This window comes from Elephas maximus, chromosome 15 (genome assembly GCF_024166365.1).
Source record: "Elephas maximus indicus isolate mEleMax1 chromosome 15, mEleMax1 primary haplotype, whole genome shotgun sequence".
Lineage (NCBI taxonomy): Eukaryota > Metazoa > Chordata > Mammalia > Proboscidea > Elephantidae > Elephas > Elephas maximus.
Window position 1 is genome coordinate 72570618 of NC_064833.1, and position 17111 is coordinate 72587728.

Below are 17111 nucleotides of genomic sequence, written 5' to 3' on the forward strand. Positions count from 1 at the left end.
GCAGCTAACAACAACAACATTGCCAGATAACCAAGTGACATGGTCACCAGGTGTCTGGGTTCCCTGGGTAAGGAGAGGGATATGATGATTGGGGGGAGCGATGCTTGTGAGTGTTTGTGTCAGGCACTATTGTCTCAGGTATTATTCCAGAGGCACCTCATGCATGTTATGTCAGGACCTAAGTGTCTTGATTCTGGTGCCTGTCCCCAACACCCAGAACATTCTCTTCAATCCCTACTACCCTGCAGAGTCTTTGGGCACATTACCAGGGCTTCTCACCACCAGTTAACTAACAACTGTCCAGAGAAGCTCCTTTTCCTTCCTTGAACTTCTGCTTTAGAATTCTCTTAAAATTCCCATTACCCCTTCTGTGCCTTTGGTGTTGTATTTAATGAAAACCTCTAGTTAGTTTTCATGAAGCTTCCTCATCAAATCAAGGTGTACTCACCACAAGGAAAAGAATTCTCCTACCCCCTCCCACAGCTCCCCAAAGGTTGTGTTAAGTTTGCTTCTTTTTTTTTTTCCTTCATATCATTTCATGCTTCAAAGCATCATACAACAAACAAGCACGTACGGGAGTGTGACTGAATGCTCTGGGAGACATCTTGTTGTGACAGTGAGCTGACTTGAAAGCAAAACGACAGATTTAAAACCAGTGACAAAACGTGGCTGAGAATGCTGTTAGAACGTGCATGCACCCCAAGCTATGTTCTGTGCAACATGGTAAGGAACAGAAATTAGTTGAAATAATGGCTGGGTCATGCAATTATTGGGAAAGAAGCTGCTGAGGAGAATAAAAAAGTGTGAATACCTGTGTAGGTCATAGCTTCCTCCTTCTTTATTTCCTGATATAGGAAAATACAAGAGTAACTCATGTTAGCTTTAGAACACATACAACCATTCACAGTGTTGTTTTCCATGCACAACGTCTAAATCCTAGAAAGAAATAAAAACCAAAAAACCAAACCCAGTGCCATCAAGGCGATTCTGACTCATAGCGACCCTATAGGACAGAGTAGAACTGCCCCATAGAGTTTCCAAGGAGCACCTGGAGGATTCGAACTGCCGACCTTTTGGTTAGCAGCTGTAGCACTTAACCACGACACCATCAGGGTTTCCTAGAAAGAAATACATTCTGTTAAATGCAGACAGTGCCCAAGCCCAACAGAGCTTTACTACCAGACAGGCTCAAAATGAGGACTGATAGCTATAAATGAAAAGGTTTAAGATAAAAACCATAACCGTTTACATGAAAAATGGGTGGAGGTGAGAAAAGGAGGGAAGCTGATTCAAAAGCAGTAAGAAAAGTACCTCCAAAAGTCTACGGAATTCTGAGAAAAAGTTTAATTTTGGTTAAAACACTTGAAAAAAAGTGACCAATAATTATATCTTCTAGGAATAGTCTACATGGTGGAGAGAACTATTTGAAGCCTAACAGCAATAACTGGTTCCACCTGGTGTGTCTTTTCACCATTAAGAGAACTGATCAGATTTCACTAAGCAGAGTGGTTTTGTCATCGCGGGTAAGAATGCTATGCTCTTCTGGGGAGAAATGTCTGGGTGTAACATTTCTAGTGCCCCGAATAGTTGGTTTAGATTCCAGGCCTTTGTGGGCTTTTTTATTTTTTATAAATTTGGAGAAAAAGGTCAACAGATAAGCAGGATATTTGAAAAGATTCAAGCTGAGTAGGCTCAGTGACCATAAGACCTATCTTGCAAGCCCAATTCTCTCTTGGCTGGTGAATGATTCCACTAAGATGTTAACAGAATGCTGTTGACTGATGCCTGAGATATGAGTGCTCTCACAGGATTCACATCGTGTGATGGGACCCCCATGGATCAAAAGCCTTTATGACCCTACAATGGTGGAAATGACGAGCAGTGACACTGATCATTTTGGGACGAGGCCCTGACTCTTCAGGTCACTTGAGCCAGAGAGCTGCCTACTTTTATTACTGGAGATGCTGGCTCTGAAGACACTGAGAAAACTCAGTCACACAACAGAGGGCTCCTGTGGACTCCTCCCCAGTGCCTGCAAGCTCAGCTCTTCACGCTTCGGGGGTTGGCATGCTCCCCTGATGCCAGTGCCCCTTCCAGCTTTAGCTCTTACTCCGTCCTTCTACGGACAATGGGTATTTACATCCCTACAGAACTTATGAGGAGAAATTGGGTATTTGCATCAACCAGGAAAGAGCTAGGGCCGATACTGAAAAGAACTGTATTCCCAAAAGCCAAAGGAAAAATAAGTTGGTAAGTTTAACACTGCAGACCGGGGAGGGAACATCTGACGGATTCCACATAGAGTCCCTTTCTCTTTTAGACCCCAAGTTAACAAGCTGCTCAGATCTCTCTAGTTTCTGATGCTATCCACATTGATGCCTTGAAATATTCTTAAAGAGACATGGGAAATACTGGCCAAAGAAATCTAATTCACTGTGTCGTGGGCAGGGACTCAACTGGGGGAGCTTCACAATTTGATACGCAGAAATAGGGCATTGTGTTTCCATCCAAGGTCCCTTAAAAAGAGGATATCCTAGTTTACTTAGCCTACATTTATGACTATTGACAATAACAAATAAACCCCCAGGGTTTTCATTCCATCTCCAATAGCTGCTTCTATCAGGAATAGAGATTTACTAATACAACAGACCTGTGGGAGAGATTGAAATGAAATGCTCACACATTCTTTTGACACATCTTGTTTTTCATTAATGTATTCAGAGCTAAACTCAGAGGTTAAAAAATGTTTGGGATTGCCTGAAGAGTTCTCCTGTAAGTATCCAAAATGGTATTTTTCTATGCGTATAAAAGTTTCACAGGCAGAAAACTTGGTAACATAAAGACTTTTCAAGGTAATGCAGAAAAAAATTTTTTTTTTCTCTTACCAACTTCAAGGCTCTTAGGTCTTGGGTTGCACTGTTTATAACCTTGACAGCTTCTGAGCTCCATCAATTGTACGTGTAGCTGGTTCAAGATGCCTCGTTCTACTGTGTGAACTGTATTTGTGAGCTGCAGAAGAAGGGGTCAGAAAAACAATTTCAGCTCATTTGCATGCTATCCTATGTTCAACCACCTTCATAAAATGAAAACATATTGTCTTACCTGATAAGGATCTGTGTTCATATCAAAATACTCCAAAAAGCCGGTAGCAAACTCACAGAAAAGAAAATTGTGCGTCTCATTAACCGTCCGCAAACACCAGTAGGTGTTATTGTTAGAACTTGTACAAGCACAGAAAGAGCCCACTATTGGGGAAAAAAAAGAAAAACACAACAACAAAAAAAGAATGAAAAACGTCAGCAGGCTCTCCATTCCAATGTTTCATTATCTTTACACATTAACGTTCACATTTTCTTATACTGTGATTAGATGTTAAAGGTAACTATAATTTTTATCCCTGTTGATATAGATTTGCTATATGAGACTAGTTAAAAAGGGAAAAAAAGATGGCGATCCATGGTGGAGATCACAGGCTGAAGGTGAATGTGAAGTTTCCGTATGTGTCTGCCTCCTGTTAGCTCTGTTTGACAGTGATCTCCAAAGTAGGGGGAGAAAAATATCAACTTCTATTTGTGGTTATTTTTATCTTTTTTTAAAAAAGGAAAAAATAGTTACTTAATATAAAAATGTAACTGGTGCCTTTGCTTGTTCTTTATGTCAGATGGCCACGTGTCACAAACGGGACATAGAAAGACAGGGAATTCCACAGTGTGAAGTGGTTTGGAGAAGGCTTGAGCCCAGCTAAGTAATCTTGGGATGAAGTAACCTGTAATCATCGTAGGCTCTCTACAATACTTTGACGTAAGCTGGGCTGTGACCATAAACATCTCTCGTACCACACAAAGGTTCCTGGTTAACAAGGTGGTTTGTTTGTTTTGTCATATAACATTCATTGAGCATCTACTACGTGCCAAGGTTACAGCATCACGTAGACAGGGTCTCCTAAGAGACTTACAGTCTAGTGGGAAAAACAAATGTTAAGCAAAAATAAAAGTAAAAAACATGTAATTACAAATGCGAAAAGTTCTATGAAGAAAAAGTAGAGTGTGCTGAAAGTGTGCAGAAGGTGCTTAGCCTAGTCTGAGGGTACGGGGAAGGTCCCCATGAAGAAGTAATGGTACAGTTTAAGATTCGAATGGCGCGTAGGTCTTTGATAGGCACAGGGCTGCAGGTGGGTGTAGTGGCGAGACCCTTCCAGGCAGAGGGAACAGCATGCGTAAAGGCCCTGAGGTGGGAGGACGTGGGCCTAGAGGTAGAACTGAAATGTAGCAAGCAGAGCTTTGTTGTATAGATTAAGCAGTTTGCTCTTTACCCTAAGAAAAACTAACCAACCAGCTGCTGTTGAGTAGATGCCAACTCAGCAACCCCATGTGCGTCAGAATAGAACTGTGCTCTGTGGGGTTTTTAAAGGCTGATTTTTCAGAAATAGATTGCCAGGCCTTTCTTGTGAGGTACCTGAGTGGACTCAAACTTCCAACCTTTCAGCTAGCAGCCAAGCCTGTTACCATTTGCACCACCCAGGGACTTACTTCCCTGAAAAAAATAGGGTATCATTAAAAGATCACTCTGAGTCTTCTGAGCACAAAGGATTAGAAAGAGCAAGAAAGGAGTCTGGGAGGCCACAAAGGAGGTTTTATAGTGGCTGAGGCCAGAAATGATGGTGGCTTGGGCAGGATGGTCTCAGCTCAGGTGGGGAGAAGCAGATAGCGGTATGAAGGACCTCCACCTGGCATGGGCAAATGAGAAGTTCATCTTTCTCAACACTTGATCTTCAAAGGGCTTGACTAGTCCTGGACACTACAAATTCTTTACTTCCTTAGAACCTTGGTCATGCTCTTCCTTCTGCCTGAAATGCCACCCCCCCTCCATGCATGTCCCCTTTCATACGAATTCCTTCTCTTAAGCCTTTAAATTACAGCTGAAATTTCACTTCTTCGAAGCAAACATGGATGCTGAAACTAATAAGCACCAAAATAGATACAGTTTAAAAATTCTCATGGATAGGTCTTATATCCCAAGAGTGATCTGTGGTCTCCTGGGCCTCTCAAAATCCCAGTTCAAGAAACATTGACATGGGTGGTACCCAAAGAGCCTTTCAATTCTAAGAGTCTATGTTTCATCTGGAGTCCCTGGGTGGTGCAAATGGTTATGGGCAGAAGTTCGAGTCCACCCAGCGGGTCTCAGAAGAAAGGCTTGATGATCTACTTCCCCAAAAATCAGGCATTGAAAACCTTACGGAGCACAGTTGTACGCTGACCCACACAGGGTCACTAGGAGTCAGCACTGGCTTGAGGGCAACTGGTGGTTGGTGTTTCATCCACTTCATGGGATGATAAGCCTTGAATCAGAGGATGTACCACAAGAATTTAGGGTATTATTTCTCTATGGCCTCAGGGAATATTGTGCAGACATGCATACATGAACATTAATTTTAAAAGTGGACAATTATTATCATTTCATAACGTTGTATTTGGACGTAAAAATCAGTTTTATTGAGCCCCTATTCTGTAAGCATCGTGCTTGGTACTGACGTGGAGTGGGAAATTAGTAGGATGTAGGCTCTGCATCTGAGGAGCTTTTACCACTCTACCTCCTTTGACTGTATTCAGAGTATGCACTTGAAATAAGGCAGAAACGAAATATATTTGGGGCAACACTCTTCATCTGTTCATTTAGTTGTAGGGCAAGCTTTTTGAGGAGGAACTCTGCCAGGTGCTGGCACTGTGTGAAATAACATCCTAAAGAGAAAAATCCAGGAAGAAGTTTGGCATTTCAAACAAAATACGAGCAAAAACAGAATTCTAAAGAAAAAAGTAATTTTTGGCAAAATAACATGATTTGCCAGTAGAGAAAATAATATGACACTTTCCATATGAATCTTTCCAGAACCTGGGTTTATGTCATTGGCTCTTAGTCTAAGTAACTGTAGGACGAGTCACTGTCTGCACGGTGGCAGCACGTGGCACTTAAGATGAACAGCTTACAGTTCCAGAAGGGGGCCGTCTGCCAGTGGTTGTTGTCGTGCGTGAAGCAGGTGAGGCCAGGAAGGCTGCACTCGTCTCCCTTCCTCTGGCGTTTCTTCTCCTTCCTCTCCTTCTTCCTCCTCCGGTTCTCCTTAAAAAGCTGTAGCTTGCTGTCTACCTCTTGAGCAGCTTCCCTACGGCAAGAGAAGAGATATTTTAAAGATCAGAAAATACTTCCTCAATTAAAAATGTGCTCGCTGCTTTGAATCTCAAACACATGTTTGGATACAGAGGGCCCCCAAGGATAACCAGCAATGGTGAAGAGAAATTCATTAAGTGGCATCTCCATTAGGGCTTCACTAAGCCTTACCACGGTCGATATTTTCTTCCTTACATTTAAACACTGATGGAAACAAATGTGAATCCCACTAGCAACACCTCCTGAGCAAATCACGTAACTTCCCAGTGGGTTGGTACCTATCTGCCATGAAGTCAACAGTTGGATGGGTTAGATGGACAGCTGGTTGGGTTAGATGGCTTGGATTAGATGGTCTGTAAAATTCTTTAACAAATTCTACAAAATAGGCTTGGAAAAAAAAATTTTTTTTTTAAATCTTGGTTTTCCCTAAAGGGCTTCAAACTTTGTTGAGGCTCAAATATGAAATCTCCTTCATACGCAAATTTTACTGTTATTTGAAAATACGAATTATTTCTTATAACTTTCAGAATTTACACGATTGCAGGCTGCGCTATACCACACACTGATCTAATGAAGAGTCCACATCTCTTGGGCACTCTGCATAGAAAGCAGTGCATTGAATAAAATACAGTTTGTTTGTTGTTGTCAAGTTGGCCTTGACTCATGGCAACCCTACGCACAAGAAGATCAGGGCATTGTGATCCATAGGGTTTTCATTGGCTGATTTTCAGAAGTAGATTGCCAGGCCTTTCTTCCTAGTCTGCCTTAGTCTGGAAGTTCTGCTGAAACCTGTTAAGCATCATAGCAACATACAAGCCTCCAGTGACAGATGGGTAGTAGCTGTCCTTGAGGCTTGTCTCACAAATGCAGTGGACAGTGCATGCAGAACTCTGGGTGGCTCTGCCCTGAAGGGTTCCACAAGCATCGCCACAGTTCCTTGGCAGAGTGTGGGCTTTGTTTTCACCCTCTTGAGCTATCGGTCCTCCTAGGGGATCCTACTTCTACTGAAGCAGCACCATTTAGAACCCAGGAGTCATTCCAGCCTTTCAGAAGTGCCCATGGACGGTCCTCCATTCCCAGCAAACATGGACAACAGAGTCACCTACTTGAATGGGTGAAGATGGCTCTTCAATTTCTCTTGCTTTTTTACACCTTTCTCTTTATTGTAATAGCTGCAGGCAAAAGGATTAAAAAGTGAGTCTTCATAACCTTTCATTTGACTAAACCTTTCATTTTATATAAAGAAAGCAAAATAGAAGGAAAACAGTTTCCTTGTAACTATTGTAGCTTGACAGGACTTCTTCCTTTTTATCTTCTGCATAGGTTTATGGCACATTTAATTTGCTCTAATTAGCTTAGGGTACTACAAGATACGGTAATGCCAACAATTTATTAAGTTTTTAACTGGTAAAAGAAAGACATAAACCTAGTGGTAATGACTTTAAAAAACAGTTGCCGTTGAGTCGATCCCAACTCATGGCGACTCCACACGTATCAGAGTAGAACTGTGCTCCATAGAGTTTTCAATGGCTGATTTTTCAGAAGCAGGCCTCTAAGCATTTCTTTGAGGTGCCTCTGGGTAGACTCTAACCTCCAACCTTTTGGTTGGTAGCCTGGTTGGCAGGTGAGCACAGGGATTCTGTAATCACTTTAGCTTGTACAAGTGGAAATGCATCTGGGAAGTAGTCAGAGGGAGGGGTAAACAATTACCTCTGTTTACTACAGCTGCACTCCTCGGGCTTCCTTCTCTTGAGGTGTCCTCTCACTTCTCTTAAATTCTTAATTTTATCTTGCAGAGCTTCAATCTGGAAAACATATATTTGAACACTGGCATTTTAAGATCAGGATTTCCTATACCAATTACCTTTTTTTTTTCCACCTTGTTTTCTGCGTTTCACAATTATAACTATCCTTTTGAAATGACAATTAATTTGGAAGCAAACTGGGCAGAGACTATGTCTACCTCTATATTTCATCCAATGTGTTATAAATAAACATTAACAGATGCCCCTTTTATAACAGAATCACTTTATCACAGGGATTTCAAAAGGTCATTGAGTTGATCCCCATTTTCTTCTCACATTCTATTTTGTTTTTCAGTCAGGGCTATCTATCGCTAAATCAGTGGGCAAAGGGAAATATCTTGGTGGTTTTTCTATTTTTCACATAATCAACAAGAAGATGAAGTGGACACACACAGCGCGCTCCCCCAGACAGGAAGAGCAGGGCTGGAGAGGTGAGTTTGAGTTAAGAATCTCACTTATGGATTAAATTGTGTCCCCCAATAGATGTGTTGGAATCCTAACTTCTATACCTGTGGCTGTAATCCTGTTTGCAAATAGGAATTTCTTTGTTATGTTCATTAGATCATACTCGAGTAGGGTGGGTTCTGAATCTAATCATTTCTGAGTTATAAAAAGGACAGATAAGACCCACATACATGGGGGAAGGCAGATGCCACGTGAAAATCATCTACAAGGTAACGATCTAAAGGAGTGACCGGGACTACCGACGAGGAAGGAATTGACATGTCTGAGACCTTGATTGGGACTTTCAGCCTCTAGACCTGTGAGAAAATTAATTTCTGGTCTATAAAGCCACCCACACGTGGTGTACATACCCCAGCAGCACTAGGTAACCAAGACACCTGACAACCACAGAGCCATGGCTCACCTCTTTATCAATGTAGGCCTTATGATCCTTCCAGGCTCGGGCTGATTGGTACAGTTCTCTCTCACAATGGATTGTATCATTTGGAAGAATAAAACATCTACAAATATAAACAAACAAATTAGAAATAGTGAAAGAAAATTAATTATCCTCTAAATTCTTAATTTGGATATAAGCAGTAAGTACAGAGCTAAACAACAGCCAAGGATGAGGGAGAATGTCTCCCAACTACAGATATGGACAAAAGATGGGGTCGCAGAGAGAGCATCACCAAGATGGCCTTATAAGATGTCTGTGAACATTCACATCCCTATAAACAGATACCACCCAAAACTCCAGTTTTGAAAGCCCCAGCAATTATGCATAGAAAAAGTGGGCATAGGAAAAAAAAAAAAAAGAGGTTCTGAAGTCATGATAGAAATGGCTTGTCTGAAGAAACTCAGAATCAGAAGGAGGGTATTCACCCACTCAATTTGTTAAAAAGAGCTTGCCTTGAGAACCCCATTAAGTTTTGAAGCAAAGAAACAACTCTGGTAAAGACAGCGGGTGAGATGTGGGGTCAATGAATAACACAAGAGAAACAAATCCTGATCTAAATTGCTTAGCCTATCTCTTTAACAACTCCAGGCACAGAGAGACCAGTCCCAAAGATGACTGGTGACCTCATCATACCTTGCCCCACACAGTGATGAAATTATAGAGAAAACAAAGAGCTTGGGTCATACATTCAGAAAGAAAATATTTCTCTACCAAGAGTGTGAGCACATTTTGGAAGGAAGCAAAGGACCGTGTGAGTTCATGAAAGCTATGCTGGAATTCTCTCTCCTTTTTATTTCCATGACTTCCAAGGCCCTTAATGCTCTCAGAAATCCCTGGGTGTTAATGTGCTCAGCTGTTAACCAAGAGGTTGGAGGTTCGAGTCTACCCAGGGGTACCTCAGAAGAAAGACCTGGTGATCTTCTTCCAAAAAATCAGCTCTACCCTGACACACACAGGGTCGTCGTGAGTCAGAATCTACAAGAAGGCAATTGGTCTTCTGTGCTCTCTGGGATCTGGACAGGCTAGGTGTTTCTTTATCTTACATCTCTTCCCAACCTACACCATCTACCTGGAAGCTTATCTGGGACCCACGATCCCTCCTGGGCTGTGTTTCATTTCTGAGGCTGTGACCATTCAACTGCTCTGAGCAACAGTGACCACGCCGTATGGAAGAGTCTCTGCTAGTCCCAGGAATTGTTTCCATCTGTTTTCTAGACTCCCACAAAGATAACTGCTTAAGGGCATAAGCTCCCAGCCTGCTAAATCAACATGTGACGGAGTTACTCTGGCTGGATTTTCGGCTGCTCAGCCTTCATGTGAAATTGATCCCAAACTCACGTCCAAATCGACCATTGTTTGGACTCCTTATCGCTTCTTTAACCACCAGTTGTCCTGTATGCCAGCATCGTGGGCAGCAGATTGCTGAGTGCAGTTACTGTTTGTAAAGGGGCAAAACAGGGATGAGCTCAGCCCTACTGAACACCTAAAGGCTTCATACTTGTGTGTCACTCGGACGGTGGCAGGCGGGCCCACGGCGTTGCTGCTGTCTGCCAGCATCCCGTCCCCGTTCCCACCGCTGGCAGACCGGAGACCTCCTGGCCCCTTGCGGCCTTCGTCATGACGCTTGGCAATGGTTCTTGGCTGCAACACTTGCAATTCTTCCTCTTCCAGGTTGATGTCATATATTTCACCTTCAAATTCAACGGACAAGGAACGCGTCTGCCGAGTATGGACAAATCTGGGCTTGTACTCTGGAAATAAGGGAAGATACGTTAATATGGAGGTCCCTGGGTGGCACAAATGATTTGTGCTTGTCTATAACCTAAAGGTGGGTGGTTTGAACCCACTTGGGGCACCTTGGAAGAAAGACCTGGCGATATCCTTTTGTAAAGATTACAGCCAAGAAAATCCTATGGAGCAGTCCTACTCTGAAGCACACAGGGTCACCATGAGTCAGAACTGGCTTGACGGCAATGGGTTTGATTTGGTTGGTACGTTAATATGGAGGTCCAGATTTAGCTTAGGCAGGGAAGAAAATGATCCTTGCGCATCTTGGAAAGGGACAAGTGGCACATGCCACGTTGCAGAGAGACATCTCAGTGCCGTGGGCAGCTCACGTTGGGAGAGCTAGGTTCTAGTCTTGGTCTTGCCACCACATAGCCCCGTGCTGGCAGGTGGCTCTGGGCCTCAGGTCCTCCATCCCTCAAGTGGGGGGTAGGTTTGGACAATCTCTAACATCCTTTTCACTTACGGCACGCTGTGAACATCTATGTTTAGTTTTCAAAGTGAACTGCTAAAGTGTATTGTTTGGATAAAGTCATATTATCAATTACGGCATTATTAATGATGATGGCTCATTTACTGAGCTTTTGCTATGTATTATTCACCTTGTACATATCTCTAATTCACAGTCTTGGAAGACAGGTGTTATTATAACAAATCCTCACATAATTACATATGTCTGATTATCCAAACAGGCTCCTGCATTTGGTGTCATTATTCTCATATAAGAATTGATGCCTTTGAATTGTGGTGTTGGCAGAGGATATTGCATGTACCATGGACTGACAAAAGAACAAATAAATCTGTCTTGGAAGAAGTACAACCGGAATACTCTTTAGAGCATATTTTGCACGTGTTTTTTTTTATCAGGAGGGACCAGTCCCTGGAGAAGGACATCATGCTTGGTAAAGTAGAAGCTCAGTGAGAAAGAGGAAAACTCTCAACAAGATGGATTGACACAGTGACTGCAACAATGGGCTCAAGCATAGCAATGATTGTGAGGATGGCACAGGACCGGGCAGTGTTTCATCTGCTAGTACATAAGGTCACTATGAGTCGGAAACGACTTGAGGGCACCTAACAATGACAGCAACACCTTCATTTTATAAATGAGAAAACAGAAGCTCTGAATGGTTCATCCGTCTCACAAGGTTACATAGCCAATAGCTGTGGGAGCTGGGACTCTAACCTGTCAGACCACAGAGCCCTTGGTCTTTCCATAACATGGGGCTGCTTCTTCATAAAGGTACATGTTCTAGACACTTTCTAGTTGCACAAATAAAAGAGGATTGCTCAATAAGAAAAATTAAATTTTTGCAAAGACTTTCATCAGCTGCCTGACCTAATACTGGCAACGTGTGGATCATGTGTGTGTGGGAAGAGAGTCAGCATGTTTCTGGCCACTACAGGGTACTGCCAAAAAGTGCTCGCGGTGGGCTACATCAGAACTTTAACGTGCAAACACGGGGCCCCTTGCATCAGAGGCACTTGGGGTCTCTGGACATATTCATATGGCCTTATCCCTCCAGCACAGGGCTGAAATAGGAAGACAGGAACACATCTTCTGTTTGTACCTCAACATTTAAAAATTAATGTGCTTTAGGGTCAGGACTAAGAAAGCAATACCTGACTTTCTAGGAGAGAAGAAGGGGCCCCTACCTCTAAATTGAACATTGGTAATTGGTCCTGGGAAAGGAGAATGTCAGAGGTCCTTGGCAATTTTTGATTTAATATCTTTGTGTGAATTATTAAACTTGACATGTCATCTCAGGAAGAAAGAAAATCTTCCAAACCAATGGTTCTTAGCCTTTAGGGTTATGAAGTCCTTTAAGAATTTGTTGAAAGTTAGAGACATTCAGAAAAATGTGCATATACACACAGAATCTGCTTAAATAAAAGTCCATCTGTGGGGTTCACGGTAAAACGCCAGTCCTAAGGGCTGCCATATTGTACGGAATGATTTTATTTCCAAATTTTGGACATGGAATTGAATTTAATGTATGTTGCTTATGGGTGGCCCAAAGGGTAAAGTGCTCGACTGCTAGCCAAACAGTTGGCAGTTAGAACCCACCCAGAGACTCCTCAGAAGACAGGCCTGGTGATTTGTTTCCGGAAGGTCCCAGCCTTGAAAACCCTACGGAGCAGTTCTACTCTGCACACATGGGGCCACCGGCAACTAACAACATAGAAGAAAACGACCACAAAAATGAGTCACTTTGCATATTATTCCACTAGATGGCACTAGACTCTCATTCTTTTATGGAAGGTGCCAAGCTCTGGGTTTTTCTATTTCTATAATCATAGGTCTCTTGGCTGCCAGATACAGTTTTAATAAAGAAAATGTTAGGCAGTGCTTTTCATAATGAATTTGACTGGATTGACCCTGTCAGCTAACAAGAGGCAACCATCTGACAGAATTAAAAAATACAAATATATTATCCTAAAACGGATCAAAATACATGCCCTTAAAAAGTTGTTTATGATTTTCCATTATGTTGAATGCACAAGTAGTAAAATCTTGGAATTTGTTTTCTAGCAACTTAAGGCAGACGAATCAGGATGTCAGCGTGAAGGTAAAATTAAATTGACTTAAACCATACCTCATACCCCCTGGAATAACCACTTTACAGCCCTTTTCTGCATGCCTAGGTTTTGTGTCTGGCGCTTTTACTGAATACATTTCCATTCTCTGTGTAAGTGAAAAATGTTTACAAAGGAAAACTGCAAATGAATCTCAGCTTTCTTATTTTAAAATAGCAATCGCTTTGTTTTTGGCATGCAGGCCAGCACAAAGCGGGTCTAAACATAAGCATTTAATATCTAAAATGTAGAAGAAGCAACCCTTTTGTCTCTTTAACGTCTGTTCCCAAAGGACCAGGCCAGCCCCTGAGATGGTGTGGAGCACAGGGCTTACTCGGAGTCCCCTGCTTTCTCAGGAACTGCCTTTGGCTTTTCCTCTGGGCCCTGCCGGTGCGATAACCGCTCTCCGCACAAGTGCACGCTTTGTCTTTGTCATGGAAGCCGCGAGAGTAGAGGTTTCGTGTGCTCTGCCGAACCGCCAGCAGGTCACCGGAGCCTTTACACTTGTGAATCCGCAGCTTGCCAGATGTATCCTCCAGGCACTGCCACTTCTGCAAAAGCCAATGCGAAAGCGGTTATGATCCTGATCCAGGTGTTATTTATTAAGGAACGTTCTCTTTAGTTTCTAGAAACACTGGCAACACCATTAAAGAGAGAGAGTGAGAAAGGGCAAGCTTGTAAGTGACTCCGCAGTACCACCAGCCCAGATTCTCCTAATTATACCTTTCACTGTAGGCAAATGCAGTTGACAACAAAAGCACTGGAAATCAGAACTACCTAAATGACACTAGAGTCAAAATGATATATAAATCCTTTGCCTCCAGACTAAACAGAGTCTTGAAGGGTACATGTAAAAGCCCTTAATTCGCCAAGCCCTAGAGCGCAGCTGTTAGGGTTGTTTTCTCCAGACCCTTCTTTCTGGAAAAAGTAACTTGGCTGCTTTGTTCTCTGCCTCTGAATTTCTAATGCGATGCAGGAAGAGTGGCAGATGAGGAGTGTGGTGAGTTTCATCTGAGTCCATCACAGGGTGCGCCACCCTTCATACACCCCAGACATTAAAGCACTTGTCAGGTTTTCTCCTGTGCCTCTTCTTATCCATCTGCAAACAACACACAGCCCACAGTGCCAGCTGCTCCTAAGGGAGTCTGGTCTACCTTCCCAGGAGACAGACACTGGATGTTTACACTGCATTTTCTAATTCTGCCTGCTGTGGTCACCTCAGTCTCAACGAGGAACAAATACGACACCAGTTCTAAGTGTTCCACAATGCTGCTGCTTCTTGTTTTGGTTGGCTGGAAAGTCTTTTTTTGGAGGGCGATTAAAAAAAAAAAAATTTCCATTGTGCTAAAATATGTGTAACAAAAAATCTGCCGTTTTAACCACTTTGAAGTGTACAGCTAAGTGGCATTTATTACATTCACTCTCTTGGGCAACCACCACTACCATCTTTTTCCAAAAGGTTTTCATCGCCTCAAACAGAAACTCAGTACCTCTTAGACAATGACACCCCACCCGTCCTCCCTCCCGTGGCCCCTAGTAACCACCACTAAAGTTGTCTCTATGCATTTGCTAATTTGAGATATTTCATATAATTAGGCTCATGCAATATTTGTCCTTTTGTGTCTGACTTATTTCACTTAGCATAAAGTTCTTAAGGTTCTCCACTGGCTCTTAAGTATCAACCTGGCTGAAATCATAGCTTTTCACCCATGTAAAGTGAAGTCTGGCCAAGGGTCCCAGCTGGCAGTGTCAGCAGGCAAATAACACTCCTGAACAAAATGGGGTACAGCCACTCACAATGAACCAAGAGGCAGAGCGGTGGTTCATTTTCCCTTAGGGGAGTTGTAAACCCTCAAGGAGTGTTGAACAAACAGAACAGCCTTTGAGCTTCTACTGTACAGTCGCCAATTCCCAGATATACAGAGCTTGTTCTGTGATTTCCCTTTAGCCTCTGCATACTCTTGGTGCTATTGAATTTGGTTACTTCAAGCCACATCAAGTTACAAACTTCTTTTGTGGCTTGGCCAGACTGTCTTGAAGATTCAACGTTTCCATCCAGAGAAGCAGAAACTGAGGAGAAAAAGGAACTAACTACCTATTAATGAAGCCATGAAAAGGCAGCACAAAAAAGGGCAGTCTAAGGACTAAGTTACAGTGTATTTAACTAAAAAAGGGGAAGTCAACTTGATTAAGCACTTGGAAGTTATGTCACATTAGTGGTTCCCAAAGTTGGCTGGACACTAGGATTTTTAAAATCTTCACAGATGATTCAAATCTGCAGTTGGGATTAAGAATCACTGTTTTCAGTTAGCAGCTGGTTACTGGACCTCCTTGCAGCTGGATCCCATGTGGAGGGCAGAAGGGATATCCTGAGGTCTAAGAAGCTCAGATGGGTGAGTCTTTGAGAGAGTCCATGTATCTGTGTGTGTGGGTGTGAAAAGGAAGCTGAGTCTAGTAACTTACTGACCTAACCATGTCAGAAGATGACTCCAGTTGAACAGATGAGCACTGCTGGCTGACCTACACTTGCAGGACAATGTGCTATATTTAAAAGAAGAAAGAAGAGGAATCGATACATTCAAATTGTGGTGTTGGCAAAGAATACTGAATTAGCCACGGGCTGCTAGAAGAACAAAAAAATCCGTCTTAGAAGAAATACAACAAAAACATTCCTTAAAAGCAAGGATGGTGAGACTTAAACTTGTTTACTGTGGCCACGTCATTAGGAAAGACCAATTGCTAGAAAAGGACACTTCACTTGGTAAAATAGAGGGCCAACAAAAGTGAGGAGAACCCTCAGTGGGATGGACTGACACAAGAGTCACAACAATGGAGTCTAACATATCAATAATCATGAAGACGGCGCAGAACCAGGCAACATTTCCTTCTCACACGTAAGGTCCCATGAGTCAGAGCTAACTCAATGGGAACTAACAACAAACAACAATTCTTGCTCTCTCTCCATAGTTAGCTGACAAATGACAGAATTTAGTCTTAGCTGAAAACTGCACCTGGCCTGTTTCATGGTTCTGCCGTTTGATGTGGAGACCAGTGATCCCCAGACCTGAGCCTGGGGCACTTACAGATAGGTCCAAATAGCTTGAGGAGGTTCCGTGAAATTCTCAAAAAAAGTTCCCAGAAACTGATAAAACAACCCCAATAAGAAATAACCATATGCCATAGAGAATTCTTGCTGGTGGTAAGTTTCACCCAGATAAATAACTTTTCATAGCTCCAACAAGTTTGTGAATCGGTGGTGTCTGAGTGTCTGCCTATACCTATAAAAAAAAAAAAACCCACTGCCGTTGAGTCGATTCCGATTCATAGCGACCCTATAGGACAGGGTAGAACTGCCCCATAGAGTTTCCAAGGAGCGCCTGGTGGATTTGAACTGCTGACATCTTGATTAGCAGCTGTTGCACTTAACCACTATGCCACCAGGGTTTATCTGTCTTAAATCCAAATGGTTTAAGACTTGTCCACTTGCTGGAGTAATCTCTATCTCTAGCAGTTAAAAACTGAGATTGACTACTTAATGAGTATCCTAGCAACATAAGTGGCCCACACAATTCACAGCCAAGTGGAAGCTGAGAGAGGGCTTTACTTTCTATAAGACAGGAAAATCTGACTAACTTTACTCTGGAAAAATAATGGCCTTCTATCTTTTGATGTTTCTACTTTATATCAACCTTAGTATAGATATTTATTTTTTAAATCACACAACTACAGTAAAAACCTTCCCTTAATTTTATAACCACAATGCATTAAAAAAAAAAAATTCTGTTTCTTAGAAGAGCTAAGAGTTCAAGTAGATTCCTGTAGAGCACAAAGGGGGAGCAGAATTTTTAGCGGCTTAGCCTATTTGAAACCCCATTAGC

General features: G+C 42.5%; 1 protein-coding gene across 5 annotated transcripts in view; it reads right to left on the reverse strand.

Annotated features, from left to right (window-relative positions):
• SULF1 (sulfatase 1) overlaps positions 1 to 17111 on the reverse strand; it is a 224025-nt gene that overhangs the window by 19540 nt on the left and 187374 nt on the right. For 4 of the 5 annotated variants that reach the window (XM_049853532.1, XM_049853529.1, XM_049853531.1 and 1 more), the window contains 8 exons: positions 13568 to 13784; positions 10370 to 10622; positions 8836 to 8932; positions 7873 to 7967; positions 7269 to 7334; positions 5985 to 6157; positions 3103 to 3245; positions 2886 to 3009 (listed from right to left, as the gene is read on the reverse strand). In XM_049853532.1, coding sequence (XP_049709489.1) covers positions 2886 to 3009; positions 3103 to 3245; positions 5985 to 6157; positions 7269 to 7334; positions 7873 to 7967; positions 8836 to 8932; positions 10370 to 10622; positions 13568 to 13784 — 1168 coding nt within the window. Of the gene's footprint in view, positions 1 to 811; positions 846 to 2885; positions 3010 to 3102; positions 3246 to 5984; positions 6158 to 7268; positions 7335 to 7872; positions 7968 to 8835; positions 8933 to 10369; positions 10623 to 13567; positions 13785 to 17111 lie in introns of all 5 variants that reach the window. The other variant, XM_049853533.1, reaches the window with a different exon arrangement.